Genomic DNA, 18047 nt, shown 5'->3' on the forward strand with positions numbered 1-18047 from the left:
ACTGTCATTATATTATTATATTATTATTATATATTATTATATTATTATATTATTATTATATATTATTATATTATTATATTATTATTATATATTATTATATTATGTTATATTATATTATTATTATATATTATTATATTATATTATATTATATTATTATTATATATTATTATATTATTATATTATTATTATATATTATTATATTATTATATTATTATTATATATTATTATATTATGTTATATTATATTATTATTATATATTATATTATTATATTATTATTATATATTATATTATTATATTATTATTATATATTATTACATTATATTATTATATATTATATTATTATATATTATATTATCATATTATTATTATATATTATATTATCATATTATTATTCTATTATCTACCGTTTTATAGCCACAAGAAGAAAAGAACAAGAAAATAGGCAGGACATTTTTAGACTAGAATAGAAGAATGATTGTGGTTCTGATTAAGCCAAAACCACAGTTGAATAAAGTCCACTTATCCGGGTTAAATACAGAAACCAGAACTACTTACTATAAAAACTCACATTCAACACGTACGGACTCGGCCAACATTTGAACATCTTGGCCATGTTCTGTTATAATCTATATATTATACATATTAATAGGACTATACCCTCATAGCCTATTCCTATATAGGTTTATAATCACCACCCAGCACAGCCAGAAGAGGATATTATCCTCATTATTATGGTTCCTATCTAGGTTTATAATCACCACCCAGCACAGCCAGAAGAGGACTGGCCACCCCTTTAGAGCCTGGTTCCTCTCTGGTTTATAATCACCACCCAGCACAGCCAGAAGAAAGTCCACCCTCATAGCCTGGTTCCTACTCTAGGTTTATAATCAAAACCCAGCACAGCCAGAAGAGACTGGCCACCCCTCATAGCCTGGTTCCATGTTCTGGTTTATAATCACCACCCAGCACAGCCAGAAGAGGACTGGCCACCCCACAGAGCCTGGTTCCTCTCTAGGTTTCTTCCTAGGTTTTGGCCTTTCTAGGGAGTTTCTCCTCGCCACCGTGCTTCTACACCTGCATTGCTTGCTGTTTGGGGTTTTAGGCTGGGTTTCTGTACAGCACTTTGAGATGAGCTGATGTACGAAGGGCTATATAAATACATTTTATTTGATTTGATTTGAAGATCTATATATATATATATATATATATATATATTGTTTTTTTTTAAGTTCAATACGCACACACAGCAGATCTACCAGAGCTGCTAGCTTCTAGATCCCAGTTCCCTAGCTGTCTTCCAAGGCCCGATCCACACTTCACGGCCAAACATAAATCGTACTGTGGCTGGCTCTGATATTTTATTTTCACATTGTCAGTATTTTCACTTTTCAGTCTGGTTCCAGCCACTATGGTACAGTAGATGTGTAACCAGGCCGGCCCAGTACAGTTTAGCTTGGCTTGGCTTGGCTTGGCTTGGCTCTATAATATGAATCAGACTCAATACTACACACTTATGTGGTTAGAGCAGAAATAACAGAGTTGTTGTACGGCTGCTGTTGACTGCAGTGGGGTTTATTCCAATACACTAGTCCTTGATTGGAATGTTCCAGAATCTGTCTGTGACACGTGTACAGTAATAGAAGACGTGTGTACGGCATCCATATTAGGAAGTCATTAGGCAGGCAAATCTGTCCACTCACCAATATGGATGAGGGATGCCCTTTGTTGTCCTCAGTGCATTAAAAAAAAAAAACATTCAGACCCCATTGACTTCTTCCACATTTTGTTACGTTACAGCCTTATTCTAAAATGGATTACATAGTTCAATCTACACACAGTACCCCATAATGACAAAGCAAAAACACTTTTTTAAATTTTCTTATGTATATATATATATATATATACTTACTGAAATATATATATATTTTTTTACAGGGACAGTGCACAATAATATGACATTTCCATAAGTATTCAGGCCCTTTACTCAGTACTTTGTTGAAGCACCTTTGTCAGTGATTACAGCCTTGAGCCCCGTGGCGTGAGTATGACACTACAACATTGGTAAATCTGTATTTGGTGTCAGGTTGGATGGGGAGCATAGCTGCACAGGTGAACCTTCGCCCCAGTCTGAGGTCCTGAGCACTCTGGTGCAGGTTGTCATCAAGGATCTCTCTGTACTTTGCTCCATTCGCCTTTCACCTCGGTCCTGACTGGTCTACCCGTCCCTGCCGCTGGAAAAACATCCCCACAGCATGATGCTGCCACCACCATGCTTCACCGTAGGGATGGTGCCAGGTTTTCTCCAGATGTGACGCTTGGCATTCAGGCCAGAGTTCAATCTTGGTTTCATCAGACCAGAGAATCTTGTTTCTTATGGCCTGAGAGTCCTTTAGGCTCCTTTTGGCAAAATCCAAGCAGGCTGTCATGTGCCTTTTACTGAGGAGTGGCTTCTGTCTGGCCACTAGTCTACCATCAAGGCCTGATTGGTGGAGTGCTGCAGAGATGCTTGTCCTTCTGGAAGGTTCTCCCATCTCCACAGTGGAACTCTGGAGCTCTGTCAGAGTGACCATCAGGTTCTTGGTCACCTCCCTGATCAAGGCCCTACTTCCCCCATTGCTCAGTTCGGCCGGGCGCCCAACTCTAGGAAGAGGCTTGGCGGTTCCAAACTTCTTCCATTTAAGAATGATGGAGGCCACTGTGTTCTTACCACGGTGGACTCCAATCAAGTTGTAGAAACATCTCAAGGATGATCTATGGAAACAGGATGCACCTGAGCTCAATTTCGAGTCTCATAGCGAAGAGTCTGTATACTTACATAAAACATGTTTTAATATATTTGCACAAAAAAAAAAAAAATCTAAAAACCTATTTTTGCTTTGGTTCATTCATGACTCTCTTTCCCCATGTGCTGTAGGTGAACCACGTGCGTACCAGAGACTTCGATTGCTGCCTGGCTGTGCCTCTGATCACTGAGGCTGGGGACAAGCTAGAGCTGGTGATCAGCAGGAACCCTCTGGCCCAGCAACTGCACCATGAACCGGACTGTCTGGACCAGGACCAAGGACTTCTCATCTCTGCACTGCAGTCCAACAGTAGGGAACACCACCACTATACCACTACAACCCGAGCCATGGACCTGTAGTTACAGACAGACAGCACAGACACGCCAAGCCGCAGACTGTTACCATGGAGCAGTCTGTGAATCTACAGACACACACAGAACAATGGACCTTCTTTGGACATGTGAACTACAGACGCAGCCACAGTCCAGTACCATGGACACACCAAGTCACAGACTGAACTTCTGAATGAACTACAGACAGGAGCCTCAAACCAGTACTATAGACCTGTGACTAAAGACACAGACCTGTACTATAGACTATAGACCTGTGACTAAAGACACAGACCAATACTATAGACTATAGACCTGTGACTAAAGACACAGACCAGTACTATAGACTATAGACCTGTGACTAAAGACACAGACCAGTACTACAGACCTGTAACTAAAGACACAGACCAGTACTATAGACCTGTGACTAAAGACACAGACCAGTACTATAGACTATAGGCCTATGACTAAAGACACAGACCAGTACTATAGACCTGTGACTAAAGACACAGACCAGTACTATAGACTTGTGACTAAAGACACAGACCAGTACTATAGACTATAGGCCTGTGACTAAAGACACAGACCAGTACTATAGACCTGTGACTAAAGACACAGACCAGTACTATAGACCTGTGACTAAAGACACAGACCAGTACTATAGACCTGTGACTAAAGACACAGACCAGTACTATAGACTATAGACCTGTGACTAAAGACACAGACCAGTACTATAGACTATAGACCTGTGACTAAAGACACAGACCAGTACTATAGACTATAGACCTGTAACTAAAGACACAGACCAGTACTATAGACTATAGACCTGTGACTAAAGACACAGACCAGTACTATAGACTATAGACCTATAACTAAAGACACAGACCAGTACTATAGACTATAGACCTGTGACTAAAGACACAGACCAGTACTATAGACTATAGACCTGTGACTAAAGACACAAACCAGTACTACAGACCTGTGACTAAAGACACAAACCAGTACTATAGACCTGTGACTAAAGACACAGACCAGTACTATAGACCTGTGACGAAAGACACAGACCAGTACTATAGACTATAGACCTGTAACTTTACTATAAAAAAATCAATTAAAAAGTTGACGTGTTCACTAGATCCCTTCACTAGAACCAACTGGCTCAGAGAAACAGGCTCAGAGCAACAGACTCAGATCCACAGACACAGAGAAACAGGCTCAGAGAAACAGACTCAGATCCACAGACACAGAGAAACAGGCTCAGAGCAACAGTCTCAGAGCCAAAGACACAGAGAAACAGGCTCAGAGAAACAGGCTCAGAGAAACAGGCTCAGAGCCAAAGACACAGAGAAACAGGCTCAGAGAAACAGGCTCAGAGCCAAAGACACAGAGAAACAGGCTCAGAGAAACAGGCTCAGAGAAACAGGCTCAGAGCCAAAGACACAGAGAAACAGGCTCAGAGCAACAGTCTCAGAGCCAAAGACACAGAGAAACAGGCTCAGAGAAACAGGCTCAGAGCCAAAGACACAGAGAAACAGGCTCAGAGAAACAGGCTCAGAGCCAAAGACACAGAGAAACAGGCTCAGAGAAACAGGCTCAGAGCCAAAGACACAGAGAAACAGGCTCAGAGAAACAGGCTCAGAGCCAAAGACACAGAGAAACAGGCTCAGAGAAACAGGCTCAGAGAAACAGGCTCAGAGAAACAAGCTCAGAGAAACAGGCTCAGAGCCAAAGACACAGAGAAACAGGCTCAGAGAAACAGGCTCAGAGAAACAGGCTCAGAGCCAAAGACACAGAGAAACAGGCTCAGAGAAACAGGCTCAGAGCCAAAGACACAGAGAAACAGGCTCAGAGCCAAAGACACAGAGAAACAGGCTCAGAGCCAAAGACACAGAGAAACAGGCTCAGAGCCAAAGACACAGAGAAACAGGCTCAGAGAAACAGGCTCAGAGAAACAGGCTCAGAGAAACAGGCTCAGAGCCAAAGACACTGTTCGTGGCCACTGGACTCCATAACAAAATCCTTAGAGACTCCCAGATCTCTCAAACACTGAGAGGTGTCTTCAGCCCCACCAACCCTGGTGCAAAAAGAAATGAAGAGTTTTTTTACAGATGCATTTTCCCCACAAGTCTTGTGTTTCACGTGTTGCCATTCTGCCAACCTCTTACAAAAACATAGAAGAAGAAGAAACCATGTACCTATGTCATACAGTGAGTGGACAAAAAATTAAGAACACCTTCCTAATATCGAGTTTCACTCCCCACATTTTTGCCCTAAGAACAGCCTCAATTCGTCGGGGCATGGACTGTAACGAGGTGTCGAAAGCGTTCCACAGGGATGCTGGCCCATATTGACTCCAATTGTTTTTTATTTATTTAACCTTTATTTAACTAGGCAAGTCAGTTTAAGAACACATTTTTATTTACAATGACAGCCTACCCCGGCCGACGCTGTGCCACTTGCGCGCAGCCCTATGGGACTCTCAATCACGGCCGGATGTGATACAGCCTGGAATCGGACCAGGGACTGTAGTGACGCCTCTTGCACTCTGTGCCACTCGGGAGCTTTACAACCTGTTGTGTCAGGTTTTAGCTGAATGTTCTTTGGGTGGTGGACCATTCTTGATACACACAATAAACTGTTGAGCGTGAAAAACCCAGCAGCATTGCAGTTCTTGACACAAACCGGTGTGCCTGGTACCTACTACCATACCCCGTTCAAATGAACATAAATCCTTTTGTCTTGCCCATTCACCCTCTGAATGGCACAAATACACAATCCATGTCTCAATTGTCTCAAGGGTTAAAAGTCCTTCTTTAACTTGTCTCCTCACCTTCATCTACATGTCTCCTCCTCTTAATCTACACTGATTGAAGTGGATTTAACAAGTGACATCAATAAGGATCATATCTTTCACCTGGATTCACCTGGTCAGCCGATGTCATGGAAAGACAAGGTGTTCCTAATGTTTTGTACACTCAGTGTAGCCTGAAAATGTTTTCATTTTGTTTGTTTGAATCATCGAAAAGCAGAAGCCATTTGGCCTGGAAACACACACACACACACACACACACACACACACACACACACACACACACACACACACACACACACACACACACACACACACACACACACACACACACACACACACACACACACACACACACACACACACAGCCACACACAGACACACACAGACACACACAGCCACACACACACAGACACACACAGACACAAACACACACAGACACACACTTTGGACAAAGGGTGAAGGATGACAATGCACAAGAAGAAAGCCTGCTGCTATTGGTGATGGGGATTTTTTTTTTAACTAAAGTGTTTGGTCCTTCAGCAAATACTTTAATGTGGACATACTGTGATTTGTCTGTGGATGGATGAGTATGTGTATCGTGGTATCTGTTTGATTGATGTTCCATTCAAATGGATTTACAGCTTCCCTCATGCAACACTCAGAGACATAATATTAGAGTAATACCACTTCCAGGTTGTCTCTGTTTATCCTACTGATGTTTTCTTAGGTTTGTACTCCTTTCTGTCTACCACCTCCATACCTCTATCCCTCTATCCCTCCACCCGTCTATCCTTCTATCCCTCCATACCTCTATCCCTCTATCCCTCCACCCTTCTATCCTTCCATCCCTCCATCCTTCCATCCTTCTATCCTTCTATCCCTCCACACCTCTACCCCTCCACCCCTATATCCCTTTATCCCTCTACCACTCCATCTACCCCTCCATCACTCCACCCCTCTATCCCTCCATACCTCCACCCCTCTACCCTACTATCTACCCCTCCATCCCTCCACCCCTCTACCCTACTATCTACCCCTCCATCCCTCCACTCCTCTACCCTACTATCTACCCCTCCACCCCTCTATCCCTCCATCCTTCCAACTGCCCCTCCATCCCTCTATCCCTCTATCCTTCCATCCTTCTATCCTTCTATCCCTCCACACCTCTACCCCTCCACCCCTATATCCCTTTATCCCTCTACCACTCCATCTACCCCTCCATCACTCCACCCCTCTACCCCTCCATCCCTCCACTCCTCTACCCTACTATCTACCCCTCCATCCCTCCACCCCTCTATCCCTCCATCCTTCCAACTGCCCCTCCATCCCTCTATCCCTCTACCCTGCTACCCCTCCATCCCTCTACCCCTCCATCCCTCCAACCCTCTATCCCTCCATCCTTCCAACTGCCCCTCCATCCCTCTACCCCGCTACCCATCCATCCCTCTACCACTCCATCCATCTACCCCTCCATCCCTCCACTCCTCTACCCTACTATCTACCCCTCCATCCCTCCACCCCTCTATCCCTCCATCCTTACAACTGCCCCTCCATCCCTCTATCCCTCTACCCTGCTACCCATCTATCCATCTACCCCTCCATCCATCTATTCCTCTATCCTTCCAACTGCCCCTCCATCCCTCTATCCCTCTACCCTGCTACCCATCCATCCCTCTACCACTCCATCCATCTACCCCTCCATCCCTCTATCCCTCCATCCTTCCAACTGCCCCTCCATCCCTCTACCCCGCTACCCATCCATCCCTCTACCACTCCATCCCTCTACCACTCCATCCATCTACCCCTCCATCCCTCTACCACTCCATCCATCTATTCCTCCATCCTCTGTCCTTCTGGATCTGAAGCCTAATTTAGACACACTTTCCCAGTTAAACAAAGATAACCCTGAAGGAGCTGCAAAGCTTCACAGCGGAGATTGGAGTATCTGTCCATACGACCACTTTAAGCCGTACACTCCACAGAGCTGTGCTTTACGGAAGAGTGGCCAGAAAAAGACATTGCTTAAAGAAAATAATAAGCAAACACGTTTGGTGTTCGCCAAAAGGCATGTGGGAGACTCCCCAAACACGTTTGGTGTGCGCCAAAAGGCATGTGGGAGACTCCCCAAACACGTTTGGTGTTCGCCAAAAGGCATGTGGGAGACTCCCCAAACATATGGAAGAAGGTACTCTGGTCAGATGAGACTAAAATTGAGCTTTTTGGCCATCAAGGAAAACGCTGTCTGGCGCAAACCCAACAACTCTCATCACCCCGAGAACCTCATCCCCACAGTGAAGCATGGTGGTAGCAGCATCATGCTGTGGGGATGTTTTTCATCAGCAGGGACTGGGAACCTGGTCAGAATTTAAGGAATGATGGATGGTGCTGAATACAGGGCACATCTTGAGGGAAACCTGTTTCAGTCTTCAAAAGATTTGAGACTGGGATGGAGGTTCACCTTCCAGCAGGAACAATGACCCGAAGAATACTGCTATACCCAGAGTTCCGTCTATACCCAGTGTTGGAAAGCACCAGTTGGGTCTATAAAGTACAGAGCACTCATTGTTCTTGGAGATTTAGGAGAATTCTCATAAGAACAATCAGCTTCTCTGTTCAAGCTTGTATTATTGCCCACGGAACTGGCCTGGTCCTGCTGTTCACAGAACTCTCCACTTTCTCTCTTGTTCTCTCTCTCTCTCTCTCTCTCTCTCACACACACACTCTCTATGTTCTGTGTGTGTCTCTCTCTCTCTCTCTATGTTCTGTGTCTCTATAAGTTCTTACGTAAACAAAATCTGCCCCTGGTAATGGAAGACCATTGTTAATAATGTGTTTTGCTTGAGGTGGTTGGATGAGCTCAGATGACCAGGTCCTTAACCCAGATATCCACAGAGCAGTTTCATAATTCTGCGTCTAATAAAACATCTCAGAGAAGTGTTGCTGATCCAGGATCAGTTTTTGGCTTTCATAATGGGTAAGATTATATGGACTGGGAATACTTTGGAAAACAGATCCTGTTTTTCTCAAAGGGGATACTAAACTTTTAAATTGGTCATTCACAAAGCACTTCGATAGAATATAGTGTTACATGTACTGTCAGTATCTTAATGTACAAATGATGAAACTTTGAGATGGAAGACAAGTGTTTTTCTTCGCAATATGAAGCGGCCCCCCCAAAAAAATTACCTCTTCTTAAGGTTTGAGTTTAACAAACTTTTTAGGCGTTTCACATGTGATCATCCCCAGTGCTTGACTTGGACTGAAATAGGGACTCATTTCGGGTTCCTGTACTGTTTATATTTAGGTGCAGCAGCTCCACAATACTTTTGAGCTAATATTCTATTAACAGGAACAGGAACTCAAGCAGTAGAACGTTCAGTTCCTGGACCAAGTCAAGCACTAACCGTCCCCTATGCATTTAAAAGGTGGAGTTGATGCATGCATTGATATGTTGTGTATTTTTTAAATGTGTTTATTGAAGTTCTATTTCTCTGTATAGTATTTTTCTACATGATGCTTTTCTCCCTCGGTGGATCGAAGCACAAGAAAGGAAAGAAACGTATCGATCTAGGTCATTGAGATTGAGATCGGGCTGATGATGTAACCGTTGTTTTTATTTTGACTTTTTTTTATTTTTATGAAGGAAAAAAAAAGGTGGCGTGGCGAAAAAAAAGATACAAAAATAAACATATTTTTGTTTGCAACGTGTTTTGTGTCATAAGTGAAAATTAAAGGTTGTTATTTATTTATTTGTTTATTGCAACCTAGAGTTACACACACACACACACACACACACACACACACACACACACACACACACACACACACACACACACACACACACACACACACACACACACTGCTGCTGTTGTAGTATAATGTTTAAGTAGGGGTGGAAGGCAATTTCACTATTTGTTTATCCTTCTTTGCTTAACTGTTTGAAACCTGTAGTGCAGAGGTAATATGGGTTCTTAATGTAGAGGTAAACTGGGTTCTTAATGTAGAGGTAAACTGGGTTCTTAATGTAGAGGTAATATGGGTTCTTAATGTAGAGGTAAACTGGGTTCTTAATGTAGAGGTAAACTGGGTTCTTAATGTAGAGGTAATATGGGTTCTTAATGTAGAGGTAAACTGGGTTCTTAATGTAGAGGTAAACTGGGTTCTTACTGTAGAGGTAAACTGAGTTCTTAATGTAGAGGTAAACTGGGTTCTTAATGTAGAGGTAAACTGGGTTCTTAATGTAGAGGGAAACTGGGTTCTTAATGTAGAGGTAAACTGGGTTCTTAATGTAGTGCAGAGGTAAACTGGGTTCTTAATGTAGTGTAGAGGTAAACTGGGTTCTTAATGTAGTGTAGAGGTAAACTGGGTTCTTACTGTAGAGGTAAACTGGGTTCTTAATGTAGAGGTAAACTGGGTTCTTAATGTAGAGGTAAACTGGGTTCTTAATGTAGTGCAGAGGTAAACTGGGTTCTTAATGTAGAGGTAAACTGGGTTCTTAATGTAGAGGTAAACTGGGTTCTTAATGTAGAGGTAAACTGGGTTCTTAATGTAGAGGTAAACTGGGTTCTTAATGTAGAGGTAAACTGGGTTCTTAATGTAGAGGTAAACTGGGTTCTTAATGTAGTGCAGAGGTAAACTGGGTTCTTAATGTAGTGTATACTGGGTTCTTACTGTAGTGCAGAGGTAATCTGGGTTCTTACTGTAGTGAAGAGGTAATCTGGGTTCTTACTGTAGAGGTTAACTGGGTTCTTAATGTAGTGCAGAGGTAAACTGGGTTCTTACTGTAGAGGTAAACTGGGTTCTTAATGTAGAGGTAAACTGGGTTCTTAATGTAGAGGTAAACTGGGTTCTTAATGTAGAGGTAAACTGGGTTCTTAATGTAGAGGTAAACTGGGTTCTTACTGTAGAGCAGAGGTAAACTGGGTTCTTAATGTAGTGCAGAGGTAAACTGGGTTCTTAATGTAGAGGTAAACTGGGTTCTTAGTGTAGAGGTAAACTGGGTTCTTACTGTAGAGGTAAACTGGGTTCTTACTGTAGAGGTAAACTGGGTTCTTAATGTAGTGCAGAGGTAAACTGGGTTCTTAATGTAGTGCAGAGGTAAACTGGGTTCTTAATGTAGTGCAGAGGTAAACTGGGTTCTTAATGTAGTGTAGAGGTAAACTGGGTTCTTAATGTAGTGTAGAGGTAAACTGGGTTCTTACTGTAGAGGTAAACTGGGTTCTTAATGTAGAGCAGAGTTAAACTGGGTTCTTAATGTAGTGTAGAGGTAAACTGGGTTCTTATTGTAGTGCAGAGGTAAACTGGGTTCTTAGTGTAGAAGTAAACTGGGTTCTGACTGTAGAGGTAAACGGGGTTCTTACTATAGAGGTAAACTGGGTTCTTAATGTAGAGGTAAACTGGGTTCTTAATGTAGAGGTAAACTGGGTTCTTACTGTAGAGGTAAACTGGGTTCTTACTGTAGAGGTAAACTGGGTTCTTACTGTAGAGGTAAACTGGGTTCTTACTGCAGAGGTAAACTGGGTTCTTAATGTAGTGCAGAGGTAAACTGGGTTCTTAATGTAGTGTAGAGGTAAACTGGGTTCTTAATGTAGAGGTAAACTGGGTTCTTAATGTAGTGTAGAGGTAAACTGGGTTCTTACTGTAGAGGTAAACTGGGTTCTTAATGTAGTGCAGAGTTAAACTGGGTTCTTAATGTAGTGTAGAGGTAAACTGGGTTCTTAATGTAGTGCAGAGGTAAACTGGGTTCTTATTGTAGTGCAGAGGTAAACTGGGTTCTTATTGTAGTGCAGAGGTAAACTGGGTTCTTAATGTAGTGCAGAGGTAAACTGGGTTCTTAATGTAGAGCAGAGTTAAACTGGGTTCTTAATGTAGTGTAGAGGTAAACTGGGTTCTTAATGTAGAGCAGAGTTAAACTGGGTTCTTAATGTAGTGTAGAGGTAAACTGGGTTCTTAATGTAGTGCAGAGGTAAACTGGGTTCTTATTGTAGTGCAGAGGTAAACTGGATTCTTACTGCAGAGGTAAACTGGGTTCTTAATGTAGTGCAGAGGTAAACTGGGTTCTTACTGTAGAGGTAAATTGGGTTCTTAATGTAGAGCAGAGTTAAACTGGGTTCTTAATGTAGTGTAGAGGTAAACTGGGTTCTTAATGTAGTGCAGAGGTAAACTGGGTTCTTATTGTAGTGCAGAGGTAAACTGGGTTCTTAATGTAGAGGTAAACTGGGTTCTTAGTGTAGAGGTAAACTGGGTTCTGACTGTAGAGGTAAACTGGGTTCTTACTGTAGAGGTAAACTGGGTTCTTAATGTAGAGGTAAACTGGGTTCTTAATGTAGAGGAGAGTTAAACTGGGTTCTTAATGTAGTGTAGAGGTAAACTGGGTTCTTAATGTAGTGCAGAGGTAAACTGGGTTCTTATTGTAGTGCAGAGGTAAACTGGATTCTTACTGCAGAGGTAAACTGGGTTCTTAATGTAGTGCAGAGGTAAATTGGGTTCTTAATGTAGAGCAGAGTTAAACTGGGTTCTTAATGTAGTGTAGAGGTAAACTGGGTTCTTAATGTAGTGCAGAGGTAAACTGGGTTCTTATTGTAGTGCAGAGGTAAACTGGGTTCTTAATGTAGAGGTAAACTGGGTTCTTAGTGTAGAGGTAAACTGGGTTCTGACTGTAGAGGTAAACTGGGTTCTTACTATAGAGGTAAACTGGGTTCTTAATGTAGAGGTAAACTGGGTTCTTAATGTAGAGGTAAACTGGGTTCTTACTGTAGAGGTAAACTGGGTTCTTACTGTAGAGGTAAACTGGGTTCTTACTGCAGAGGTAAACTGGGTTCTTAATGTAGTGCAGAGGTAAACTGGGTTCTTAATGTAGTGTAGAGGTAAACTGGGTTCTTAATGTAGAGGTAAACTGGGTTCTTAATGTAGTGTAGAGGTAAACTGGGTTCTTACTGTAGAGGCAGTAAACTGGGTTCTTAATGTAGAGCAGAGTTAAACTGGGTTCTTAATGTAGTGTAGAGGTAAACTGGGTTCTTAATGTAGTGCAGAGGTAAACTGGGTTCTTATTGTAGTGCAGAGGTAAACTGGGTTCTTACTGCAGAGGTAAACTGGGTTCTTATTAATGTAGTGCAGAGGTAAACTGGGTTCTTATTAATGTAGTGCAGAGGTAAACTGGGTTCTTACTGCAGAGGTAAACTGGGTTCTTATTAATGTAGTGCAGAGGTAAACTGGGTTCTTACTGCAGAGGTAAACTGGGTTCTTACTGCAGAGGTAAACTGGGTTCTTACTGCAGAGGTAAACTGGGTTCTTACTGCAGAGGTAAACTGGGTTCTTAATTATGTATGCCTTTGGGCCTTTCTTTACGTAATGCTGAGAGTACATACAGTACAATCTATTGCTAAGATTAGAGGCTAGGTTAACAGTACAGTATTTTTCTAAGATTAGAGGCTAGGGTAACATTACAGTATTTTTCCAAGATTAGAGGCTAGAGTAACATTACAGTATTTTTTTAAGATTAGAGGCTAGGGTAACATTACAGTATTTTTCCAAGATTAGAGGCTAGAGTAACATTACAGTATTTTTTTAAGATTAGAGGCTAGAGTAACATTACAGTATTTTTTTAAGATTAGAGGCTAGGGTAACATTACAGTATTTTTTAAGATTAGAGGCTAGGGTAACATTACAGTATTTTTCCAAGATTAGAGGCTAGAGTAACATTACAGTATTTTTCCAAGATTAGAGGCTAGAGTAACATTACAGTATTTTTTTAAGATTAGAGGCTAGGGTAACATTACAGTATTTTTCCAAGATTAGAGGCTAGAGTAACATTACAGTATTTTTTTAAGATTAGAGGCTAGAGTAACATTACAGTATTTTTCTAAGATTAGAGGCTAGGGTAACATTACAGTATTTGTCATTAAGAACCCAGTTTACCTCTCGCTGCTTGGCCTCGATTTGTCATTGCCACTGCAGGACGCAAACAGCAGGGATTCACCGGTCCCCAAATTGGAAGAAAAAGGACTGAGACAAAGAGGGACTGCCTGAAAGGAAACACTGTTGCTACGGTGTGCCCTAATGAATACAACCCTCACCATGGCCTGCAACACGGTGCACACAGCAGTTGTCTATCTCCAGGACAAAGCAGAGCAGAAACAGAGGCTTCCTGCTACTGCAGGCAGATGTCAACTGTCACTCACTTCCTGTTTTTCAACCAGCCGGAGGAGCTCAAAGCAACACAGGATCGAGAGAGAGAGAGAGAGAGAGAGAGAGAGAGAGAGAGAGAGAGAGAGAGAGAGAGAGAGACAGAGAGACAGAGAGAGACAGAGAGAGAGAGAGACAGAGACAGACAGAGACAGAGACAGAGAGAGATTTGTGACCTGTTGCCACGAGAAAAGGGCAACCAGTGAAGAACAAACACCATTGTAAATACAACCCATATTTATGCTTATTTATCTTATCTTGTGTAGAGGGAGGGAGAGAGAGAGAGACAGAGATAGAGAGGGAGAGACAGAGAGAGAGTCCATTACCATTTGTACATTGTTAAAACACTGTATATATATAATATTTTTATTTATTTATTTTATTTCACCTTTATTTAACCAGGTAGGCAAGTTGAGAACAAGTTCTCATTTACAATTGCGACCTGCCCAAGATAAAGCAAAGCAGTTCGACAGATACAACGACACAGAGTTACACATGGAGTAAAACAAACATCAATAATAACAGTCAATAATACAGTATAAACAAGTCTATATACAATGTGAGCAAATTAGGTGAAAAGGGAGGTAAAGGCAAAAAAGGCCATGGTGGCAAAGTAAATAGAATATAGCAAGTAAAACACTGGAATGGTAGTTTTGCAATGGAAGAATATGCAAAGTAGAAATTAAAATAATGGGGTGTAAAGGAGCAAAATAAATAAATTAATTAAATACAGTTGGGAAAGAGGTAGTTGTTTGAGCTAAAGTATAGGTGGGCTATGTACAGGTGCAGTAATCTGTAAGATGCTCTGACAGTTGGTGCTTAAAGCTAGTGAGGGAGATAAGTGTTTCCAGTTTCAGAGATTTTTGTAGTTCGTTCCAGTCATTGGCAGCAGAGAACTGGAAGAAGAGGCGGCCAAAGAAAGAATTGGTTTTGGGGGTGACCAGAGAGAGATACCTGCTGGAGCGTGTGCTACAGGTGGGAGATGCTATGGTGACCAGCGAGCTGAGATAAGGGGGGACTTTACCTAGCAGGGTCTTGTAGATGACATGGAGCCAGTGGGTTTGGCGACGAGTATGAAGCGAGGGCCAGCCAACGAGAGCGTACAGGTCGCAATGGTGGGTAGTATATGGGGCTTTGGTGACTAAACGGATTGCACTGTGATAGACTGCATCCAATTTGTTGAGTAGGGTATTGGAGGCTATTTTGTAATTGACATCGCCAAAGTCGAGGATTGGTAGGATGGTCAGTTTTACAAGGGTATGTTTGGCAGCATGAGTGAAGGATGCTTTGTTGCGAAATAGGAAGCCAATTCTAGATTTAACTTTGGATTGGAGATGTTTGATATGGGTCTGGAAGGAGAGTTTACAGTCTAACCAGACACCTAAGTATTTGTAGTTGTCCACGTATTCTAAGTCAGAGCCGTCCAGAGTAGTGATGTTGGACAGGCGGGCAGGTGCAGGTAGCGATCGGTTGAAGAGCATGCATTTAGTTTTACTTGTATTTAAGAGCAATTGGAGGCCACGGAAGGAGAGTTGTATGGCATTGAAGCTTGCCTGGAGGGTTGTTAACACAGTGTCCAAAGAAGGGCCAGAAGTATACAGAATGGTGTCGTCTGCGTAGAGGTGGATCAGGGACTCACCAGCAGCAAGAGCGACATCATTGATGTATACAGAGAAGAGAGTATCACTATATGACATTTGTAATGTCTTTATTGTTTTGAAACTTCTGTACCACAATATGACATTTGTAATGTCTTTATTGTCTTTATCGTTTTGAAACTTCTGTATTTGTAATGTTTACTGTTAATTTGTATTGTTTATTTCACTTTATATATTCACTTCATATATTATCTACCTCACTTGCTTTGGCAATGTTAACACGTGTTTTCCATGCCAATAAAGCCCTTGAATTGAATTTAATTGAATTGAGAGAGTCTCTCCACACAGAGAGACAGAGAGAGAGAGTCTCTCCACACAGAGAGACAGAGAGAGAGAGTCTCTCCACACAGAAAGACAGAGAGAGAGAGAGTCTCTCCACACAGAAAGACAGAGAGAGAGAATCTCTCCACACAGAGACAGAGAGAGATAGTCTCTCCACACAGAGAGACAGAGAGAGAGAGTCTCTCCACACAGAGAGACAGAGAGAATTAAAACTCTTAAAAGGTTAAAACACATGAAACTAAAATTAAAGTTTAGAGACCTTTTTGAAACCTTTATTTTTGGTCAGATTGAAGTATGTTTAAATGACTTATAACTTTTTGAACATCTGAGTTGCATAAAAGGCCAGAACAAATAGGAACACAAGAGGAAATAGGTTATGTTATTGTTATTACAGAGCGCAAATGCCAAATCTTTCCACAAATATATCCTCTGCCATAATAAGCTATTCCTGGAGAAATCTGGCAGACACAAAATGGAAAACAAAACTAAATTCTTACTTGAAGAAATAACTGTTGTGTTTATTTTAAGAATAGACTTATCTTCCCCAGGGCTAACATAACTCTTCAGCCAGGGATCAGGGCCTGTGGACACAAAGTAGAAGTACTGATATAGCTTAGCTTTTAATAATGAAAAAATAATATATTGGACAGAGAGTTCCTTCTCCGAGACACTGTGAATACAGGCCCAGATCAGTGTGTGTAATCTTATATCGTGATGCTTCATCTTCAGATACTGGGTCAAGAAAAACATATAATGGTAAAGGTTAAAGGTTATAATGTTTGGGACTTGCGTTTACTTTCCAATCATTGCTGGTAAATCTTTGAAAGGGTATAGAAGTGAGTTTGATCAACTTTTGTCACACATTATGTGACAGTGGAAGACATTATAATTTCATCAGGCTTCTCCCACACAATAGACCACACTTGTAAACCAGGTAGTGATGGATGCTGAAATGACTAAAAACCTACAGTGCATAATGATACCTGGTTTCTGATGTTATATTTATATCAAATTATTAAGAAATTGACCATATTATGTCCAAAAAAAAGTTAACAAACCCACAATATATATATATTTTTTTTAAAGATGTTTATTTTTCACTTTTCCCTCACAAAGTTGTCAAATTACAAATGTCACCTAATCAAAGCAAAGGATACTTACTAAAAATATGCTTTTTTTTATCATCACTAGAAATGTAAAAACCAGTAAATAACTGCACAAAGCAATGGTATGAAGAACAGTAGTACAATAGAGGTCATATATTGCCACATCAATCAGTTTGGTCTTCATAAGGTACTTGGGAAATAAATAGGAGCGGAGCTGTTAGACGATCTAAGAAACACATCCAAGTCTATCCCATGTTCACCACAGCACAGGCAGCAGGACAACAGTTACAGTAGGAGAGGTGGGGGAGAGGTGCTAATCTGATTGATGAAGCATGGATTCTCTAGCCTGGTCCCAGATCTGTTCTGTTTTTATTAACTCCTATGGTGAGTCAGGACCATAGGGGTCGACCAGACAGCATAAACTGATCTGGGACCAGGCCATGTCTCCATAGGTCAAGCTCATTCCAAGACAGATACAGTCAAAATTAAAAATTTAAAAAAACATTATCTATATCTGCTATTTTCTACTATACTCAATGTCGTGTTCAATTTCAACATAATGTGTCCCTTGCATACCTGCTGTGTTAATGAATTATAATAATGGACTATCGTTGCATTGAATTAATGGGAACAGATTTCATCTTCTCCGTCATTTTGAAAATGACATTTTTTTTCTTTCTGCAGATACATATTTATGTAACATGTTATGTAAATATGTATCTGTAAAATTTATCCCAAATTAAGATTTATTTGGTAACCGCGATCGTGTTTAATGTTCGCCCAATAACTCGCCGCGTCTTCAGTCATCGTTATGTATGGTGAGATCGCCATGTGGCTCAATACATTCAAGTACATATTACCTCAATTAGCCCGACTAGTCGGTGGCCCCCGC

The 18047-nt window shown here is 41.4% G+C and overlaps 2 protein-coding genes across 2 annotated transcripts in view; both read left to right on the plus strand.

The window, feature by feature from the left end:
• LOC118378225 (glutamate receptor-interacting protein 2-like) overlaps positions 1-9583 on the plus strand; it is a 185390-nt gene extending 175807 nt beyond the window's left edge. Inside the window, exon 24 of the mRNA XM_052528611.1 lies at positions 2916-9583. Coding sequence (XP_052384571.1) covers positions 2916-3143 — 228 coding nt within the window. The 3' untranslated portion in view covers positions 3144-9583. The remainder of the gene's footprint in view (positions 1-2915) is intronic.
• LOC127932605 (octapeptide-repeat protein T2-like) lies at positions 3577-5125 on the plus strand. Its single transcript, XM_052528613.1, has 2 exons — positions 3577-3629; positions 4585-5125. The coding sequence occupies exons 1-2, from the start codon at positions 3577-3579 to the stop codon at positions 5123-5125; spliced, it is 594 nt and encodes a 197-aa protein (XP_052384573.1).
• Positions 9584-18047: the final 8464 nt, after the last annotated feature.

The sequence above is a fragment of the Oncorhynchus keta genome, chromosome 10 (genome assembly GCF_023373465.1).
Source record: "Oncorhynchus keta strain PuntledgeMale-10-30-2019 chromosome 10, Oket_V2, whole genome shotgun sequence".
NCBI lineage: Eukaryota > Metazoa > Chordata > Actinopteri > Salmoniformes > Salmonidae > Oncorhynchus > Oncorhynchus keta.

Coding starts and splice junctions, on each gene's coding strand:
- LOC127932605 (XM_052528613.1), top strand. CDS start 3,577: ATGACTAAAGACACAGACCAGTACTATAGACCTGTGACTAAAGACACA. Junction 3,630..4,584: donor GTGACTAAAGACACAGACCA/GTACTATAGACT, acceptor CAACAGTCTCAG/AGCCAAAGACACAGAGAAAC.